Source organism: Antrostomus carolinensis, unplaced genomic scaffold (genome assembly GCF_000700745.2).
Source record: "Antrostomus carolinensis isolate BGI_N321 unplaced genomic scaffold, ASM70074v2 scaffold40214, whole genome shotgun sequence".
In the NCBI taxonomy this organism is placed as follows: domain Eukaryota; kingdom Metazoa; phylum Chordata; class Aves; order Caprimulgiformes; family Caprimulgidae; genus Antrostomus; species Antrostomus carolinensis.
In genome coordinates this window covers 378-22181 of record NW_010309486.1, presented here as the reverse complement: position 1 = coordinate 22181, position 21804 = coordinate 378, and the positions used below count along the sequence as shown (strand labels likewise).

General features: G+C 40.5%; 1 protein-coding gene across 1 annotated transcript; it reads left to right on the top strand.

The window, feature by feature from the left end:
- Positions 1–2330: 2330 nt before the first annotated feature.
- Positions 2331–20316, top strand: LOC104519674 (lysosomal alpha-glucosidase; the record flags this gene model as incomplete). The annotated part of the gene is made up of 9 exons (XM_029084526.1): positions 2331–2466; positions 5706–5806; positions 5918–6034; positions 6118–6202; positions 9609–9726; positions 12696–12864; positions 13403–13519; positions 16100–16248; positions 20232–20316. Coding segments are annotated over exons 1-9 (1077 nt in total), but the record flags the coding sequence as incomplete, so codon positions are not given.
- Between the last annotated feature and the right edge of the window lie 1488 nt (positions 20317–21804).

The following is a 21804-nucleotide window of genomic DNA, read 5'->3' as shown; positions in this document are numbered from 1 at the left end:
ATCTTCCCCCATCAATTTTCCCAACAAAGTTTGCTGTTTCTCTCCAGCAAGTGTCTATAGATATCCTTATGCCAATTTATTCTTTGTCACAACAGCTAAGCGAGTGCCGATGGTGGCAGAGAAATTGGAGACAAATTAAATTGAAATTAAAATTAAAACCAAAGAAATTAAGGCATTAAATAAAAATTATTGATAGATGCATAAGACCTTGCTGCCCAGGGCCCCCCACCAGCGCAGTACTGGGAGGGCTGCACTCCCCAGCGTAGGCCTGTCTGGGGAGAGTTGGGGTGGGAAGGTTCAGGAGTCCTGAGACCCAGAGCAGCACACGCCGGGTGCCAAGTGTCACCGCAGAGAAGAGAGACATAATTTGTTCTCCATAACCACTAGGGACAGGATAGGAAGAAAAGTGCTTTAAATTGCAGCAGAAAGGATTAAGGCAGACATTAGGGTAAAGGTGCCTGTCTGCAAGGAGAGCCAAGCAGGGAGCTGGCTGCCGGGTCCAGGGTTCCCTCCCTGAGTGGGGTTGTGAACAGGTCTGGCAGATGCATCAGGGATGGCTCAGGCTGAGCTGACCCGCAGGGGAAGAAGGAGGAAACAATCCCACAGAGCGACTCTCAGGACTTTGTGCTGTAGTTGCAGTATTCTATTTTCCAACATAAATGGTCAACTTACACCTTTCATTTAGGTGCTACTATTCTTATTTACCTCAAGCTCTCAATCTCTCATCCTTCTACTTTCTTTCTTGATACACTTATTTGAACAAGCATATTCTTCCTCAAGCTTTTCTTGCTAGGCTAAGCAAAGTATTTTATTCTCATTTTATTGGGTGATGTCTTCAGATCTCATTGTAGTAGCTCTCCTCAACGTGTGCCCCAGTTGGAACGCATTTGACCATGTAGCAGACAACTGGATTTCAAAGCTCTCCAGGTGATGTCCCTACAGTGTTTGGAGAATGGCAAAAATATTTCATTTTTTTCTGCTAAAAATTGTCCTGCATAACAAAGCCCTGCATCACATTTACCTACATGATATTGGTAGCTCGTATTTGTAAGGAAACCAATTAATCCAGGTGACTCATAAAGGACAGGCCACTAATGAAATATTTCATTTTTTTCTGCTAAAAATTGTCTTGCATAACAAAGCCCTGCATCAGATTTACCTACATGATATTGGTAGCTCCTATTTGTAAGGAGACCAGTTACTCCAGGTGACTCATAGTGGACAGGCCACTAATATTTGGGCCCTAAATTGATGTAGTCCTTTTAAAATAAGGGCCACATTCCTCATCTTGTCGTGGGGGTCCTGTCAAAAGCTGTGAGAAGAGAGACTGAATAGCAGAGTCCTAAATTGTGGGATATTTCCTCTTGTAGTGGTGTATCAGATGTTTACTGGAGTCAAAGATAACTGAGAGGTACTGCATTTTCCTCATCTAAAAATCACATTACCTTGTCAAATAGATAGATTAAGTCAGAAGTGCCTCCTTGTCCTTATTTTTTCCTCCACAATTTGCTGTAAAGTTTAGCATATGACTGAGGATGGATTAGTCAACACCACAGATACCTATACCCATGTTTTCTTTTAAAAATACAGTTATGAGGTTCACTTCAAAGCTCTTCAGATCCTTATTTTTTCCTCCACAATTTGCTGTAAAATTTAGCATAAGACTGAGGATGGATTAGTCAGCACCACAGATACCCATACCCATGTTTTCTTTTTAAAATACAGTTATGAGGTTCACCATTCTTCAGTCTGCTGGGATTTTTTTGGTAGTTTCATTAAAAATACCCGTTCTGTATTTATTGTTGGCCTAATGTTCACTTTGTTGTACTATAATCGCATTCACTGCTAGGAATCTCAAACATAACCACACAGCCCAAGTGATCAATTGCATATTGATAATGGAAATAGCAACCTATAAAGTCAGTACTGTTTGCCAGCAATTTGTCCTCAAAGATATATTCCCATGAAGGTCCCAGTTCTGCTGCAGCTGTAAATCATGAGAAGCTCCAGGGTGCAGCAGTGAAAACAGTTTCCATCAGTGAACATCCAAGGCAGAGAGTTTAAACAGTTACAGATTACTGAGTCACTCTGATGGAGACCAACTTCAAGACAAAAATAGTTCAAAATTAACTGGATACATCATTGTAAATAACTAACCAAGAGGTAGATGAGCACATGTGCTGTCAGGTCTGAGTGCTCTTTCCAACTATTAGGCAGTTCAGGCTCCCTGTATCCTCTATACTGCTTTTTAAATTGTCTAATCTCTTAGAGCTGTAACATTAAATACCACCTGCCTATTTATTAGTTTATCTCAAAAAAGTTTGTGAGACATGAATACATTAGCAAAATACAACGAGTTTGGGGTAGCTGTTCCCATGCACACTTTTGCCCTTCAGCAAATATATGTCCGTCACCTCTTTCTCATCAAAGTTAGGATGCCTCCGGTTGTTTTGCGCTTGCTGCTGGGTAAGAAGCTATAGACAAGCAGTCACGGTTTAGTGGCTGAGTTATGTTACCTTCTTACTTGTGAGTTTAACTTCAAAAGCATTTTTAAAGCTCTTTCAGTTTCTCTGTTGGCACATGCTAAAGCAGTGCAAGGGGCTCTTGCTATATAAATCTAAATTCAGGTGTTAGGCAGATGCAAGGAATATAACATCAATTCTTAATTCAAGTAATGAACTAACGGGAATCCAGTTAGGAAACCCTTCTTTCTTCCTTCTGCTAACCTGTAACTAAGGATTGTCTTCTGCTCTGTCTCTTTAGATAAGCTTGTGAAAAAGAACAAAAGCTGATCCAGTTTTCCCTTCATTTTTTAAAAGCTAATGGGAAGTATAGGTTGCACTGGTAGTGAAATTTTCTATTTTCACTTTTCTACAGTTGCTGATATTTCTGTCAAACTCTGACTGTTAGCATTCTTTAGTGATGTAAAGCATTCCCGTAAGTTGAGTCAGGAGCTGGAACAGTATGAAGGGTTTCATTCCCAAATGACAGCAAAGCCATGCTAACTGCAAGCAAGGCAAGCGTAATCCAGTTTCATACCAAAAGAACAATTTTTATTTAGATTTCCTTTGGGTAGTGACAGTAATGAGCGAGTTCCCCAAGTGTAACAGATTGTTGCCTCCCTCATGATGATTTCAGGAAATGGGCTCTAATTGCAGTCATTTAGTGTCATGTAAAACCTCTAGTAAATGAATCTGGGGGAGATGGGTGCAGTCCTCCTCATCTCAGACTGCTATGGTCACAAGCAACGTGCAGATCCTGACAGCCAGCAGTATTAACACCAGTAACCTGCCCGAGGACAGGACCCTGAATTTGGTTGTGCCACCATCGCTGGTGTGGTTGGTGCCTCACCACCAGGAAGTCCAGTCCCCATGCTTGCATCCAATGCTGAGAGTCCTCTGTGCCTATGGTCATCTTGATAATAGCATGATCACACTACTGGAGTCTCTAAATGCAGTCCTTCAGCACTTCTCTCTCCTGATCCCTTTCAGAGGCCACCTCCATTTTAGGGAAATTTTGTCTGAGTGCCAGTGGTTGGCCATCATTATTGTGCTGAATAATGTGCATGCTTCAGCTGAGTCAGAACAAATATATTCTTTAGAAACAAAGAAAGCAGTTCTAAAGGTAACAATGACTACAATGTAGAATGAAAAACATTATTACTGAAGAGGAGCTTTAATGAAAGACCTTGTATACCTTCCATTAAATCACACTAAAAATAGAAATAACTAGGAATGACATGAGTGACAAATTACTTAAAAGTCAATAGCAACATGCTCATGATTCAAAATAAGGCTTGATAGCTTTAATATTTTAAAGTCCAGCTCTATAAGCTGTAGAGGCTAAAATTTTCAGAGATGGGTTTTCATGGATGTGTGTCATAATCCATGTTTGGGGCCATAGGTGGATATGCATCAGTCTGGATGAGTGCTGTGTGTCCCCAGGTCTCAGGGCAGTCATCTGGAGTTAAGGATGCTCAGCACCTCCTCTCCAAGAGCTGCTAAAGAGATGAGTTAGGGAAGATTTAACAGACATGAACTTCCTCCTCCACAAACAACCCGTGAATGCAAAGGAGGGTTTTGTTCTCTTTAGGACGATGCTAAACCTGCATAATATATTAGATTTATGCACTGGAATAACCTTTCAGCTGAAGGAAACCAGAAGTTTGGTTTAGGAGTGGCTAATTAAGCTGACTTCTTCCAGCCTTTAAGTCCCTTGAGAGACATCTTTTCCACAATTATAAGATAATTATTGCAGATGGACAGTTTTCTCTTTTCCAAAGCTGAACTATTAAACAAGTTAAAAATGGAATGGACACTTATACTCTTTATGGAAGTGGTGCTGGAGCTAGATAGTTAAGGTTGAACAGCATTTTGCATATAAGGTAGGCTTTTAGCAGGGGCTTTTGTTTTTGTGGCATGGAATATACTTTCCTCATCAGGGCTATAGCTAGCAGAGGCTTACAAGTAAATCAGAAGATTAATTTAGATACTAAAATGAGCTTTAAAACATGCCTTTAAAGAAATTTACTACTTTGGATCACATATTTTTTGTTCTTAAGATATTTATTAGTTAGACTTCTATCACATTTTAATTAAAGTTCACTTAAATTATTGCACAAGCTATAAGTGAGTGGAAGAATTGTTTCAGTGGTGTTTTTCTCCATTGTGTTTCATAACTGAAAGGTTTTGCCTTAAGCAGAATCTGAGGGAATAACATTTTCTAAGAGAAAAGTGAAGACTTCCCTTATTCTAAATAACACAAAGCAGACAGCTGTTCCCAATTAAGGACATATTGCAAAGCACACTTACCTTCTTTTACTCCCAGTTGAGTGCCGAGTAGAGTTGAATAGTATCTCTTCATTCCCTAGCATCTCAAAGTATTCCTAACTTTAATACTTCCTGGCATAGTGGGTCACCATCTTCCTCAGGAGCAGATTAGGCTCCCTTTCAATGAGCGTGGTGGCTACTGATGGCCATTGTGAGGCAGAGAAGCTGGTAGTGTCCAAGCCACTGGCAGCAGTGGGAGGTAGTGACCACTCCAAGCAGTGAAAGGGGCAGCAACAACAAGCTATGGGTTGTAAAATGCTGTAGTCTTCATGCTTGGAGAGAACAGGGATGTATGGCCCTGCAGGCATGCATGACTTGGGTTACTCTGTGCCAGACTGGCCTAAAACACCCTTGTCGGACACTGGATCTGAAGCAAGGGCTAACAAAGTCCTTTTGCAGTTGGATGTATCCCAGCTTCAAGCCCCTTGAGAAGTTTTGGTTATTCCAGCATTGAGCTGCTGATGCGGAGGCAGCTGGAATGATTGCCTTGGAGGAAACCCAGAAGTGGCCAAGTGTGGAAATGCCCAGCTCTGCCAAGCAGAGACCTCGGCAAGGGGGAAAGTAAAATCTAGTGCCTCTCTAAAATCATTGGAACATAGATGACTCATAAAAAATAAACACGAGGGTATTTAATAATTTCACATCACTTTTGCCTTATACAAGAAATACTCACGACATATCTTTAATGACTTTTCCTAAATTATTATGTGCTCTCAACTCTTATTAAATTTTAATGTTGTTTTCTTCCAATATTATTGCAATCTGCATTAAGAACACAATCCAAATTTTTATAAAATATACAAATAGAAAAGTAATTGTTACCTTTGGGATTTTGATAATGGAAGTGTAATAACTGTTTTCAGGATCCTTTCATAGCTAAGGATGAAGAACCTGGCACTTACAGGCCTTATGATCTCGGAGAGGAAATGGGAGTCTGGGTGAACAACTCCGATGGTGTAACTCCTGCTGTTGGAAAGGTCAGTTTATTAAATTCTCACAGGCATTTGGCCTAGTGCTGCTCCAAAGTGATAAAGCAGCTGTGCAACAGAAATGAGAAGATAACCATGCGTTATACCTGTGCACTCTAGGTCTGGCCCCCCGGAGACTCGGTGTTTCCTGACTACACCAACCCCAAGACAGTGGAATGGTGGACCCAGATGTGTCTGGAGTTTAAGGATGTCCTTGACTATGATGGGATCTGGATTGTACGTCTCATTATATTTGCCCTCCCTTCTTCTAAAAATAGAAAATGAGGCTTTTGACATGTGTCTTACTCTCTTTATTAAAGGATATGAATGAACCATCTAATTTCTTAAGAGGCCAGTATCCTGGATGTGCTGTTAATGATATCAATAACCCTCCTTACATTCCTAGTAAGTAAAATTTCCTTGACAATCTTTTCTTTTTTAATGATGAATAGGCTATTTCTTAGGAAAAAAAATCCATCCTCTATTTTCCATCTTTCCCTGCCTGTTCTGTGTTCAGTTACATATCTGTTCAAGACTCCATTGGCTCAGCTTTGGTGGATTATCAAACATAAGCCACTTCTCTTTGCCACTGGGGGCTGCCTCGTAACACCACTAGAAAAATGGCCGTTCTCTGAGTGACTGGCCTGCATCAGAGAAAGGGCGAGATACCTGTATAAGGTAACTCAGATACAGATTTACAGAAGGAGTAACCCTTTTGCCTTACCACCACCACTGCTAGTCCCAGGGGTGGTCAATCTCTGCCTTTTCCACAAACCAGCACTAGGAAGCTAGCACCTCCCTGATGCCTTAATCAAATCTTCTGTTTCTCTTAGGGAAAAAAATTTCATTGCCTTACTAGAAATGGACTAAAAATAAGTTTTAAAATGCCCAAGCCTATGGGAGACTGATAGAAATGGGAACACCTCTTCCAGTAGCCAAATTAATAACATGCTCATTCTTCCCCAGGAAGCCATGAGTACTTACAATTATTGCCAGTGGTCCTGGCAATTAATCCAACCAACATTTCCCCAGGAAAGCCTGGCTGCCGGAGCAATGCTGATATGTAGCAGGAAGTTGAAACATAAATGAGTTATTGACAGTGAAGTATTTGAAATGTCCCCTTTTCTCCTTCAGGCTGTTGTACTGTCATCTGAATTACTCATTTTATTTATTAAATCTCATTTCTTTTTCCTCCAAATACAAGAGAAACATAAACATAACAAAAGTGTGACAAAATACTATAAAAGATTTAAAATTATTGAAACCAGAAGCAGAGCTTTTAATTATGATTTTGATGTTTGCTCTCTGTGGGGAAGCTGCTGATTGTAACTGTTTTATACTGGCCCTGTGGGTCTTGTCATTGACCAAAGCCCAGGAACTGATGAGACATTTCTACGTTTGTTCTACCTCCATCTTTGTCAGCATTCAGGGCTGCAAAAAAAGGTGAGAGACTTTGGGGAAGATGGCCAAAACAGCAGAGCTCCCTTTACCCTCACAAATAAAGGACTGGGGGATGAACCCATAAAGAGGCTTCTGAGCCATGAGGCTGAGCTTTGTGACAACTAGCATTGAAGGGGGGTTGGACTAGATGACCTTTAAAGGTCCATTCTGACCCAAACCATTCTATGAAGTCTGAGCCATTACAGAGGAGTCAGAGACCCAGATATCTACATGACATGTAAGGACAATGAGGGACACTGAAGACAGGTGTGTTTTGAACCTAGTTTCTCTCTCTGACTTGCTCCTTCTGGTGCATGTATGCACATACTTCTGCTTGTGATTCACAGCATTGGTCTACCTTCTGCAGACTGGAGCCTAAGGCATTTTTTCCAAGATGTAGCAGATCTGTTTTCAAACAGTGTTTAAGGGCTTTCTTTCTTATTTCACCTCATGCCAACACTGTGCATGCCTTCGGCTGTCCAAGCCCTTGACTGGTGTAGGTGTGAGGTGGACCTAAGCTGCTTAGTCCAACAAGACATTAGGATCTTCCTGGGGCTGATAGGGTTTTGGGGCCTCACTGTTGTTGTAGGTGACTGAGTCTGTGCAAGTCCCAGTCTCAGTGCCACAGGCTTTTTGTCAATGTAGCCTTCAGCCTCCTTATCTAAATTAAAACCACAATTACACGTAACCGTGGTTTGAACTTCTAAAAACAGATGTCCTTCAATTCAATTTTCTATAAAACACTTCATGCTGAAGATTAATATGCAATTGTAAAATAATCAGTATTGCTGAGGCAGAATACAAAATACTTAGAATAGGAAGGAAGCATGAAAATATGACTCATGGCAGCATTTTCTTTGATATCCCACCTTAATTTTATAGGGCTAATAATTAAGTGCCACTGGGACATTAAGTGTGACTTCCCCAGAACCTTAGTGTCTCCTTCAAAGCCATATCGGTCAAAGTTACTTGGAAATTGCCTATAAATTAAGTTATTTCTGATGCAGATCAGCCACGGTGGAGTCTTTGTGTCTAAAGATCCAAACACAATGATTCCAGCTGTGGTGGCACAGCAGAGCAGAGCGGTTAATGGGGTTTCAGGTGCGGAGAAATGCACTTTGTAGTAATGAACTGCAAACGTAACAGTAAAGTGCGATTAGGCAGTGAGATTGCTTGCTCACGGAGAAATATTTACACTTGTGCATGCACCTAATTAAGCATGCAAAAAAAGAATAATTGAGAATCTACCTTCTTTCTTTTTTTTAGAGGATTTTGTAACATTTTCAACTCCATCTCTAAAAATAAATGCATTGTATAAACCAAACATCTGACCTCTGCTGAACTTCACATGGCATTTTCATGGAGGTTGCCTGCAGAGGATGAGAATCACATTTTCCGCACCAAATGGGCTTTACCAGCATCTCCTTAATAGGGCATCAAAGACCGGGCAGCACCTGTGCAGCCAGTTTGTGCCTCATACTGCTTCCCTTTGGCTCAGCTAAACCTGTGCAGTGCCAGTGGCATCAGGGCTACCCGTGACTATTACTGAAGGCAAAAATGTACTGCTGCCTCCACTGCCCGTGACCTGCTGATAGAAAGAGTTGCTGGATAATCCATCTTCAGGGGAATATACCCATTATAACCTGTCCTTGCTCTCTTCTGTGGAGCATATCAGGCCGCAGCAGATGACACTCTGCGGACTGCTGCACCTCATGCTTTTTCCTCCCCTGTCCACTTTCAACACTCCCTGCTCATTGCTCACAGTGCTGCTTGGGGCCGTGCTGTTAGTCCTGCTGTCTTTTTGTCCTAGATGGCTCAGGAGAACGGAAGGGCCATACTTGAGCTTAGGTGTGAATTTTGCCATGATAGGGCAAAATTGTGCTGCCTACCTGTACCTGCAGCTGAGAGACACACAAATCAAGGTCTCGTGATTTCCCACAGCCATACAGATTCACTGGGCATCTGAAATTCTAGTTTTGTTTTGTTTTTCTTGCAACATTTTTGCTCTTAAGTAATACTTGTCAATATGTAAAAAAATACGTAAGTGTATTCTTAATTCAGCAATGCAGAGATGTTCTTTCTGCTATTACTTACTGAATATATCTGTACAGGTGTTTTGAATCATCGGACATAAAACTTGAAATTAATTAGCAGTGTTTACTCAGTCCTTTCACTCTCCTGAGGACACACATGCCTGTTTGCAAGCAGGTATTCATGGCTACATGTTAACCTCTAATCAGTGTAGATCTGTCACTTCTTCAGCTTTTCCTCTTCAGAAATCCTTTAGTGTTTTCACCCCTAAATGAGTAGAAATATAAAGATAATTGAATCATGATATATGTAATTTTACAGTTTTTTGTGTAATTCTCAGGCATTTCTGATCGTTCCTTGGCACAAAAGACATTGTGTCCTGACTCCAAAACTTACCTTGGAGAGCATTATAACACACACTCTCTCTTCGGCTGGTCACAGACAGCACCAACTTTCCAGTAAGTTTTTTTAAGTATTTCTAAGCAGATTTCAGGTGATTGAAACACATTTTAAAAGCTGCTGATGTTACCTGTGAAATGTGTAATAATATCTAATAAGAAACAGCCCCATGTTTCATTTTACTGTTTGTCATTTAGTAAGAAGTTTCAAGAAAAGTGAATCTTGGAAGAAGAAACAGAATCTTTTCCAATTTTACTTTTCTTAGCTAAAATCAAGATCTACTTGCAGGGCCTCACTCTTCAGCTGCTGCTTTCGTATAAGTAGAGCAAGATGTTCCTATCCTCCGTTAGAGATGCTCACGTGCAGCTGCTGCAGAATCAGCCTTGTGTGGTGTCAGGGGAATTTTTCCATCCCTTCATCACTGTGGCCCAAGCAGAGGAGTTTCTCTCACTGACAGTGAAGGATCCAAACTGCGTAACTCCCCTGGCAGCTTCTGGAGCTGCCTCTGGTTCCTGGCAGGCAGCATTTTGCATTTTGGCCTGAGGCTCAGTTGGTCCAGGAGGGCAGAGCTGCATTGCAGCACAGTTGCTGTTGACTACTGTAAAACTCATTTTGCAGCTGGGAAGCACTCAAAACTAGATTACGCAGGCAGACTGTGAAGCTGGAGTGACAGTGGAAAGCTGGCTGTTGGATTAAATCAAATGGACAAATCATGCCTTTTCCAGCAGAGATTGAGCTAAAACATGGGTCAGATTAATACCGCAATGTAACTGTCAAAGCAGAGGTCCTTGTGCTGGCTTATTTCAGTATTTAGTGCTCATTTTCAGCAGTTGCACTGAGGCAGCATCCAGAGGACCAGGCTAAGCAAGCCTACTTACGGTGTTGATGCACTTGTATTTTATATGCCAAGCCTGGGGGAAGGGAAACACTGGGTAAGAGCCAGAAGCTGTTTGCCAGCACTTTGAGCCTGGATGAAGAGCAGTCCAGCTTTTGAGGGAAGGAGCAGAAAGCCCTTGAACCCTGCACCTCACTGGCCTCCCAGCCCAGCTAGGACACATGGGACCTAGCATGGCTTTTGGGCCCTTATGCCCCAATGTCAGCAAAGATCCTCCCATCACTGGTATCTCCTCCGGAATCTGTCCTCTGCCCATTGAGGTCCGTGTAACCGTACACTGTCAGAATAGAGACTTTGGATTTGCCTTTCTTCTTGAGCTGTTTTTTAAGTTTTATTCAAGCTCTGTGCCAGCATAGCCAAGTACCTGAGGCAAACCCTGTAAATTTAGCAGGAAAATCTCCATGTGCTAGCACATCTACCCCGGCCTCTTCAGCGTGCATGCTCTCCTGGCCACACTAGCCTGGACCAAAGCCACTGGGACAGTTACTGCTGCCTGGCTCCTTACAGCCTCCCCCAGGGCTATGAACCTTCCCCATTCCTGCAGCGCTTACTTTCAGGGCACCTTCCAAAAGAAACCTATATTTTGCTCGGTGAAATGTGGAGTCCTTCAAGGCTGGAGAACACCACCAAAAGCATAACATAAGCAGAGGTCAGATTTGCTGCAAAACTGGGAAAGTTTGGTGAAGAATTTTTTATACATGTTCATTTGGGTTTCTCAAGCATATTTCTTTTCAAGGCTGGTTGTATACCCTTTCTGCATTTGCTCTTCACAAATAATGTACTAAATTAAATTACTGACAGGAATATTTAGCAAACCGGCATCAATTGTAGGATATTGGCTGAAAATGAATGACAAGTTCATAATAATATATAAAACAATTCTAAGAATTATTCTAAAGCAGCTAGAGAATAGGAAATGTGTCATCTGACCCATATCAAATGTCTTGAATTTGGCTATGTGAACTAGCAGCAATCAGCTTGTGCATAGCTTAACGCCAAGAGTTATTTGCACGTGATACTCTGTAAATGATTTTGATCAACAGATACATTTGACAACATTCAGACCTGTTCAGCAATTGTTCATGATAGATTGACATTTATTTAATAAATTACTTGTTGCAAATTGTTTATGCAGCAGCGGGTCATAGTTGAGTTGGTCTGAAGTTGCCCTCATTAGCACCTTCATTTGCAAATGGAACCAAAGACTTGTGCTGCACAGCTGCAGGAGAGGTTTCATACTCAGGACATCCATAAAACGGCTCCAAAACGCCATTTATCCAAAGCACATGGAGTCTTGTGAAGTTATTGGTCCCAGCAGTGCACCTACAACCCAGAACCATCGGGTTCTACATGGTTCAAGAATTGCAACTCTTGCTGCATATGGCCCATATGGTGAATATGTTTAGGACTGAATGAAAACTGTTGTGTTTTTTGCTTCAGAAATAAATGTTGAAACATTTTAAAGGCTCTATGCTATTACCGAACCAATACCGACTATTTGGCCATTACAAATATGGATGAAAGAGTTCTTGACCAAATCTCATTAAAGGAAGGAAGAAGGAGGTGGATGGTGATCAACATGATTAATATTTCATTCTAGGATTTCCCAGAGAATCTAAGTTGTGTTGCCCAAATCATATTAAAGCGGAGTTGAATTTGAATTCCTGCAATATATAATAATGCAATATGTAATTATGTACAGAGATTATCCCGTGTTGATTAATTTTGTAACAGATTTGTTAATAAGACATATTGCACTTCCTTGATTTTTCTGGTGATGCTGCAAAACTATTTTCAAAAGGCAAGGGAAAATTCATTACACCACTAATTCTGTAATGAAACCTCATATATCAAACAATGACAGGAAACTAGAAGAAATACTGCAAGGATGGAATGATGTTTTGACTTATTATATTTTTGCTTTCTATATTTATTTTTTTTTTAAGATGTTCAGATACTGTTTTGATTTTTTTTTGACTTTTAATTCCAGGATACTAGAACTTTATTTGCCAACACAAATTTCTAAATAAATCCTATGTTGAAAAAATATGTATTACACTGGGTTTTTTTTAATCACACGACCCTTTTGGTTGCCATCCTTATTTTTAATGATCTTGTTGCATTTCTTTGCAGTGTTGTCCAGCAGGCAACTGGAAAGCGAGCGTTTGTCTTGAGTCGGTCTACATTTGTTGGCAGTGGTAAACATGGGGGTCACTGGCTGGGTGACAACTTCTCTCAATGGAAGGACATGCACTTGTCAGTCATTGGAATCCTAGAATTCAACCTCTTTGGCATCCCCTATGTAAGTTCAGTGTCCTTCAGGCAGTTGCTGGCTCAGGCACAATATCACTTTAAATTAATTCAAATGTTTTCTGAAATCAGCTGCTTGAGATGGCCAGCAGTAACGGCCTCCACAGCATAAGGAACTGCAGATTAAAAAAAGCTAAATGTCATCAATCTTGGATGGCTGAAGAGAAACAAAAATAGCACTGCTAGATTCAGATTAAATCACCGCATGCCATCCAAACCCGATCTCTTTATATTATGTATTCTATCATTGAGGTCCCTACCCATATTTCTGGTTTTGCAAGCTAGGCTAGAGAATCTGTAGAATTATTGAAATACAGTCAAATCTTCTACAGTGATGTTAATGCTCCAGGGGCCAGTACAATCTCAGTCCTGGAAAAATTCCTATCACTATGGAGCATTCTTATAAAGTCATCAGAAATAGGTATCTCTTCCTAAAAAGTATTTTAATTACCAAGCTTCTGTAGTTTCTAATTTTTGGGCCTCAGTTGCAATCACAAACACTTATCCAATGATTTAATATTTTTCTTTAGATCGGCGCAGATATCTGTGGGTTTAACTATAACACTACTTATGAACTCTGCTTGCGCTGGATGCAGCTTGGCTCTTTCTATCCATTTTCCAGAAACCACAATGCAGAGGGAAATCACGTAAGTAAAACAAGTTACACAAAGCTGTAGTCTATGATTACAGTAACGGCGATGGTGATTTGTATTACTTTCTCAGAAATTAACCTGCCATTCTCGGGTAAACTGGAGCTGAGGGAGAAAAGGAGTGCTGCACTGACAGCAGGAGTTACATGGTGAAGTGTATATTTTTCCCATCCATAATGTAAAGATGACATAGAAATGCTGAAAAATATGTAGTGTCTAACAACTGAAGGGCATGCAGAAATGTGTACCACGTACTTTGATTGACAGGAAACAGTCTTCCCACGCTGTTGGTAAGATTCATCCCCTCCATCATTTACCTACTGAAGCCCAGGTTTTATTTAAGAGCCAGTGAGTGTCAGCACATCTTCCTACTCCCTTGTTTACTTCAATTTTTGTATCAGTACTTCTTTAACTGTAATAGGTATTACAGGAAGGGGAGAGAGGGTATTATACACCATCCTTGCTGTTTAAAAGGCTGTTTTGGACAAACACCGCAGATAGAGACTCCGGACAAACATGTGAGAACTCCAAGGAGAACCAGTGATAGCGACAGCATTATCAGCCAAGAAGCAACAAAGGCTAAAAAAAGGCAATGAGCTGATGAGAAGGATGAAAAAGTGCAGTCTCAGTCCAGACCCATGCTCTGGCTTTGACTTATCATAAAGTCCTTTCAAAGCTTGTCATAGATAAAAAGAAGTATCAGGTTGTTTCTAACTATGCACAGTTTGAAGGTCTTGCAGCCTTTGTGGATGCACTGTGTTTATCTGCAACCACAGTGAAATTGTTCTGCTAGTTCAGTAAATTTTTTTTTTTTTTTTTTTTTTTCTTCTGTAAAGTGATCGAGCAACACTGGAGCCCAGGTTATTACCTAACCTTCAGTTTTCTTTGACGTTGCATCACCAAAAAGTTGCAGCATTTATACCCCAGAAAGACCTCTGTCTCTGCATTAAATTATGATGGACATTCAGCAACTGGGCAAATGCAGGAGTAATAAGATATAGTGCTATCATTAAGAGAGTCAGGAATTATCCTGTAGATGCCTGAGATATGCTGAGATTTTTCTCTCTAGGAGTGCAAATGCTTGTGAGGTGTTAACTGCTGCTGTTGATAAATATTTTCTATTTACCCCTCCACTAAAATTCGAGGTACCTTATCTATATGTTTGCTTGGCCTTTTGAGCACGTGAACTGGGTCTGACCTGGGTGAGTGGGTATTAATCACGTGTGCACAATTTAATAAGCAGGAAAAGAGCGATGGGTCTGTGTCATGGGAGCTGCAACTCAGTGTTGAGGGAATGTCAGAAGTAACAGAAGATATATTTGGTTTTACTGGATTACTTAAATCCATTTAAAACATTGTGTTCACTGAAAGAAATGAACAAGGCATTTTGGGTGACTCAGCATCACCTAAGAAGTCTGACTGGTTTTTGTGCACTTAGGCAATATTTGTACAGTGTCAGAATACTGGTAAAAATATAGTGCAATTTTTGAAATAATAGACGGATGCTCTGGAGCTCAGAGCCAGCAGGAAATATTATCAGTGACTAATTCTGATGTAAACATAATAATGGAGAAATTTAACTTAAATATGGAGTTTAAATAATATTAAACTAGTGTTAAAATAAAATCTTAAATATCCATTTTGCCTAATCCATTGGGGATTTCAAATTGTTTAATTAATACTTTTCTTGTCTGAAAAGCACTAGGTAATATAAAAAGCTTTGTTACTTCTGTTCCTTTTATGTTTCATTATCCTTGGAATTCATCATACATTCTTCAGTTTTAATGAGAAAACTGAGTATTATGGGAAAACTTTGTGAAGGAGGAAGGGAGCCATGTGACTCATTAGCTAGCTCAGTTTGGTGCTGGAGAAGGTTGGACAGGAGGAATTAAAGGACATGTAACTCTTTCCTGTATCAGCACCGCCCCAGGCTGCATGCTCCGCATCCCATCACAGGGGATAGTCCTAAAATGGCGGGCACAGGAGGAGAAATCAAGTTTCTTTGTATGGATGAAATATTTTCCCCACCACACACAGTGACTTTGATCACTCCTGTTGGCTTCAGCAGGGCCATGAATTTACTCTTGCTTTTAAATAGATTTGCCTTTACGTTCTTGGCCAACATAATTATGCTTTTGCCTTTGTTTTGCAGATTATCAGTCTTCCCTTTTTCCTGTGTTTCACCTTCTGTGTCACAGAGGACTTGCATCTCCAGGATAAATTAATTTCTAGAGACAGTGTGTCTGTTCCTGAGCACAGACATGAATCCCCAGCTCCTCTCCCATCACCAGGTTAGGGGCAGTTGCACATGGCTCACATACACCGCGATGGGGCCTGATCTCTCTAAACTCACTGGAATTTTTAAAGCTGAAAAAATTTATACAAATATTAGTTTGGTGCTAATGGATGTTGTTCTCAATACACCTTCCAGTTTGCAAATCAGTGTTTCTTATTTAAACATTCACTTTCGTAGCATTATGTCAGCCACAGCTCTCCTTAGGTTGCACGCAGGTTCTCCGTTGAATTTGCAGTCCCTAGTTATAATGCTCAGTACAAATCAAAACTTTTCCTTAACAGGAACAAGACCCAGCGGTGTTTGGAGAAGAGTTTGCCAAGATTTCCCGTGCTACGCTTCGGATCAGATACTCACTGCTGCCATACTTATACACCTTGTTCTTTGAGTCTCATGTTCATGGAAACACGGTGGTACGGTCCCTGATGCACGAGTGAGTTTGGAGTCTCTCTTTTTTATCATATTTTACTCACAAAAGTAGTTCAGTTTCTATGTATAAACTAGTTGATATATGTTTGAGAATAGTCACAGTAATACTACTGCATACTCCCTCTTAAAAAAAACCCAACAGTTTTACAATGAAATCTAATCAAGTTATATGCACCAAAATAACTCTTAATATATGCAATGGATATTCATTAAAATATAGCCTGTATTTTTTTTCAGTGAAGAAAAAACTAAGGAAGGAGAATTCTGAAAATGTCTTGTGTTAGACAAATATGCAGTTATTTTTTATTTTAAAAATAGGAATCACACACCTGTATTTTCTGTATTTGAATGAAAACTATGAAATCTGTATTCTGGTCCAGAATGCCAAGCAGGCCTCATACAGAGAAGTCTCCATTTTCCAATCATCCACAGAATTTGCATTTTCCAATTTAGCACTTGCATCTGCATGCTGTGTATGAAACCTACATCTGTGACCACAATTTGTACAGAGAAAACAGAGATAGAGATGTTTGAGTGTAGAAGCAGGTGCAAAACTGCGATCAATAAATACAGACAAAAACCCCTTGGAAAATGTAACCTCAGATTTTTAGAACAACTCATTTTTTCTGTTTGGAAGAAGCAGAAATCTGAGTGAGATTTACTTTCCCTCTCAGCATCTTTTAATTAGTTTTTTACCTGCTTTTGGTAAATTTTCTACTTCAGAATAGTTTATGCAAAGACTTGAGCAAAAGGAGTGGAAATAATACATACGAAAGACTATTGCTCAAAGCTCTGACACAATTTAGTCTCATTGGTGCAGTCTATGTCCTGGACTGTTTAATGTTATTTTTCTCTTTGCATTAAAAACATTTTGGTTAAAGGGTAAGGCATTTTTTGCAAATTAAACTGAGGTTGCACTAAAGTGCAGACCATTCAAGTTTGGAATGGCACAAAACCCATTTTGCCTACCCAGTGTAATGGCTAACTGATAAATTTTAGAAGCATTATCCTTCAACTTCCTACCATATTTAACTGGTTTACATTAAGGGGAGGTTTTATAAGTACTAATGTCTTAGATAGGACTCTATGTTGTTTCAAGTATTTATTTTAGCTCTATTTTTGCTTAATGAGATTTATGTTAATATTGGAAATGGCCGAGTTAATTCTGGCATTAATATTAGCTAATCTCTGCTAATATAGAATTGCTTCATTGATGTTAAAGCTGCCTTTCTGACCATTCCCACCATACTTGTACTCTATTTGGGACACATCTACATTAGCAAATTTCCAGATTCACTTTGATTTGAATTGTAGAGCAGTCTCAGGTGCACTGGCTGAGACTTCCATCAGGTGAAACTGAACCAAAAGGTGCACCTCAGCCATTGATGGGAGTTTATTCAGTGGGACCAGACTGGGATTATTAGGAAATAAAACCTCTAAAAATGCACGTAGAGAGTGTAGACATCAGGAGATCGGCATAAACTGTTTCACTACGCAGGTCCCATCCTAGTGGACATTTCACTTGCTAATGTTGCCATAGCTGGATTCTAAAATGGCTTAAAAATATTTTTCACTATTATTAGTTAATTCTGAATGCTATTGTTACTTAATGAGTATTTCTTACTATTTCTAATTAATATTAATTGGTTCAGTGGGTCTGCTCAAGTAGAGAAAGTGACCCAGATGCAAAAGGGGAGAAATGTGGGTTTCAGAGAGAGAGAGAACTGGAACAGAATTTTTGATATACAGATGATGGAATTTTACATCAAACCTTTCCCTTACTGGTAAAAACTACAAAGGAGACCTAAACAACTGCACTAGTTTTTCAGGTGGAGCTGTTATGAGTTCACAAGCCTCACTGTGAAAATAACTCTGCCTGGGCAGGGAGTCTCCAGGCAATAGCTATTTCATATGGTCATTTCAGATTTTTCATTTCATTTCAAATATTTAGGTGCTCATTTCAAATAACAAACAAGAAGGACATCCCAGGAGATTCCTATAGGCATTTTAGGTGCCTCTGAGACTTCACTCAGTGAAACAAAGGTGCCAGTAGCTCAGCTGTCCAAAAAGACCAGGAGGTGGTAATCCACCACTGGAAGGGAAAGCCCCGCTTAATGGCTAAACAGGGGAAAAGTAAGACAAAAGAGAGGCCGGTACCTAACCATAGTAAGCATGTAGATGGAATTAAGTACTTTTCGTAGATCACAGATGTGGATTAATGGCTTATATTTTCAAAATGGGAAAGTTCATCTGTTTGCTGAATTTGTGCTCATGGTTGCTATAATTGCAAGAGGAAATAGTGCTGAGTTAGATGATGAGATGCTTGTTTCCATGTAAGATGTAAGATGGACTTCTCTTTTGTCATAATTTCTTGATCAGCTTTTTCTCCTGAAATCTTCCACAACACAGTATATTGAATCAGTATTATAATTTTATTACAGCAAAATAAAAATACAGAGAAGCTATTGAGGTTTACAAGAAAAATCAATGTTTTGTATTTCAAAAGCTTTAAGACAAGGTAATTAATCAAAAACTCCACCCCACTTTAAAAATTTACAAAGCATTATGACAAAATGCAATAATGGCCAAGATTAAAGTGTCCAAAAAAGCTGCTGTTTTTGACAGAAAAAGAAACTGAATAAATTGAGGTTTCTTTCAGGCAGAGCCCGAGGCGTGCCTTCAAGAACATTTTTTCCTAAGTTCCCTAAACTTGCAATATTTTAGAACTCTGAGCACTGAATAGATATCTTTTTATTGCCAAGGTGTTTTTGCTCATTTGATGTAATTTCTGCGAGTCTGGGCTGGGTGCAGTGTGTTCCTGTGCAGGCAGGGTGTCACAGCAGGACACCGACACTGAGCCACTCTGCTCCGGCCAGTGTAGGACAGAAACCTGCTTTTAGACAGGGGCAGCTGCAAAGTCAGTTAAACAGACAGTAACTAAATTTTTAAACAAATAATTTGTACATCCTTAGAGAACAATACATTAATATACATCAGCCAATGTGAATTTGTCAAAAACGAATGGTGATAAACCAGCCTAGCTGCTGTCTTTGACAAGGCAGCAGGGCTGTTGGAGAGGAAAGGGGGCAGAGGAGCAGGAGAAAGCAGGAGGTACAAGGTGCCTCGATTTTAGGAGGTCTTGGGACACACTTCACATTACATTCTTATAAGCTAACTGGGGAACAAGGATCCATTATGAATTTCCTGAGGGATAAGCTTGCAAATGATTGAAAGCCTATTTAAATTCTCAGGGATTTTATGCCAGATGAATGGAGGTTCCTGAGATGGGGATGATCTCTCCTCTTTGCCAGCTGCTATTCAATATTTTCATTAGCTGATGCATGGTGGAGTAGAGATCTCTTCTCAGCTGGCAGATGATGCCAGGCAAATGGGACTGTAAGCACTCTGGAGGACATTATCAGAATCCAAAATTATTTTAATGCATTGAATAAAAATGGATTGAATTCCATAAGTTTTCATCCATTCAGGAAAGGCAGCTAAAAAGCACAATATGTATGAATGTTGCTTTGTGTTTGTCCTGCAAAAGATTTCTAATATAGATCTGTGAAAGGTGCAGGAAGCCAAATCCAAGTATTTTCACAAATGTTGTAGATCCTAGAGCACAGTGTTATTCCTCTGTGTTCCCTCTCCTGGCCCTGGCCCCTATCCTGCTCTTTGGCTTCCTCAACGAAGTCTCAACCCACTGGACAGAAATTAAATTAGTTGTTTTCCCACCACTGCTATTCTGAAAATAAATCAGCTCCAGCATTTTGTTAGGATTCTTGTCTGCTCCAGCATGGCAGGTGCTACTGTAATTTCTGAACTTCAGTCCAGCTTTTGTCATTCCCTCAACCAGGAAAAATATTTGGTGGCATTGAAGGATGTCTGGAGGAAGAAGATTTTTTTTACCCAATAAGTAATATCAAAATATTCTGCAAGTTCTGAAAAAATGTGAAATAACATTGCATATCTCACTTTCAACACTAGATTTACCTCTGATCAGCAGACTCACGGAATAGATACTGCCTTCCTTTGGGGACCTGCTTTTATGATTGCTCCTGTTCTTCAAGAGGCAAGTACTGTAATTAAAAAAAGCCATCATCCTGGAATAAAAGAAATGAACTGCACTTAGGGCACTGGATGACATTCGGGGCATATTTGTTCATCTTCCCTCCACTGTCAAAGCTTGCAGAGCACATTTCTGAGCAACACAGATGGTACTGAACTGCCCAGTGCTTGAAGTGGGAGGATGAAAGTGAGGGCACGGCTTTCTCCTGCTACTTCAAGCATCAAAATGGATGTAAACAAGCTGGATGCTGCCCCTTGTGTGCTCCTGTTACTGTGCTGACAGCTCCCTCCAAGGACACACACAGAGCAGTAATTGTCGAGTTAGGAAGAAACATGCAGATATTAAAGCAGACTGGTTTCTCTATCACCACTCACCCACAGTGTTTTGGAACTGCAGCATCTCAAGGGCTGGGTTAGGAGTTTCCCAGCATCGCAGGCAAACACAGTCATTACAGAAACAGTAATGACAATGTTAGCTGCTAATATAACAGGTTTTAAAAGGTAGCATTTTCCTATGGCTGGGCTGGGCATGGTGCTGGGGTCAGGGCTCTCACTGCTCATCTGGAGTGAGGGTGGGTTTCTCTCCTTGCTCCATCACTGACTGCTGACAGCTCCAGAAAGGTATACCTGAGAAGAGCTGAATATTTACATGTGATATATCCTAGAGCTTCTGCGATCACCATGCTAACAGAATATCTGATACATTTTATAGACATTGCTTATGATCAAACATATAAACAGGTCACTGTTAGTCACCTTTCTTTAGCCAGCCCTTGTGCCTCTGTGAATTTAAAAGGAAATTCTTATTCCTGCATCTAAAACCATTCTGACTCCACCGAGGCACTTCATTCGTCAGTTCTTCATCTTCAGACTCCCCCGGGTTTCTAATAGCTGATGACTAACAAGTAGAATTCACAGGGTCTCAAACCAGCAAGATGATGAAAGATGTGAGAGAAACCTTCCCACAAAGAGAGGGTGACAAGCCAGGGGTGGCTTCCTGCAAAGAAGTGGATGAAAGGGAATATTATAAGGATATATAAAATGATAGGGGGTCTAGATAAGCGGTTCCTAATATTTTTTGGTGGACTGCAGCACAAAGGAAGGCCAGGTGCCTGCGGCCTGATGGGGGAAGCAGAACTTTGGAGGCAACACATTGCTGGGTCTTGAGGTGGGAGAGAGATGGCAGCCAGGACTTGTGCCAGTTAGCAGGACCTGGGGTAGAGGTGAGCTGTAAGACCCTCACCGTGACATTGCAGGCCAGCAGCTACCCTGTCAAACTACAGCATGGCACCTACTTGTCTAGAGAAGATGGGTCAGGGTCAGTTTTCCCTTTGGGTCAGGGACAGCTCTCCCTTCACTCCTTGAGTCCTGGAGTGTGAGCAAGTGAGATATCCATCAAAATTAAAACAGGGCACTGCCTTATGTATTGGCTTGTTGTTTAGGGAGTCAGGAAGGCAAGGCTCATCATGATCCAGGTGGTGGTTACACACTT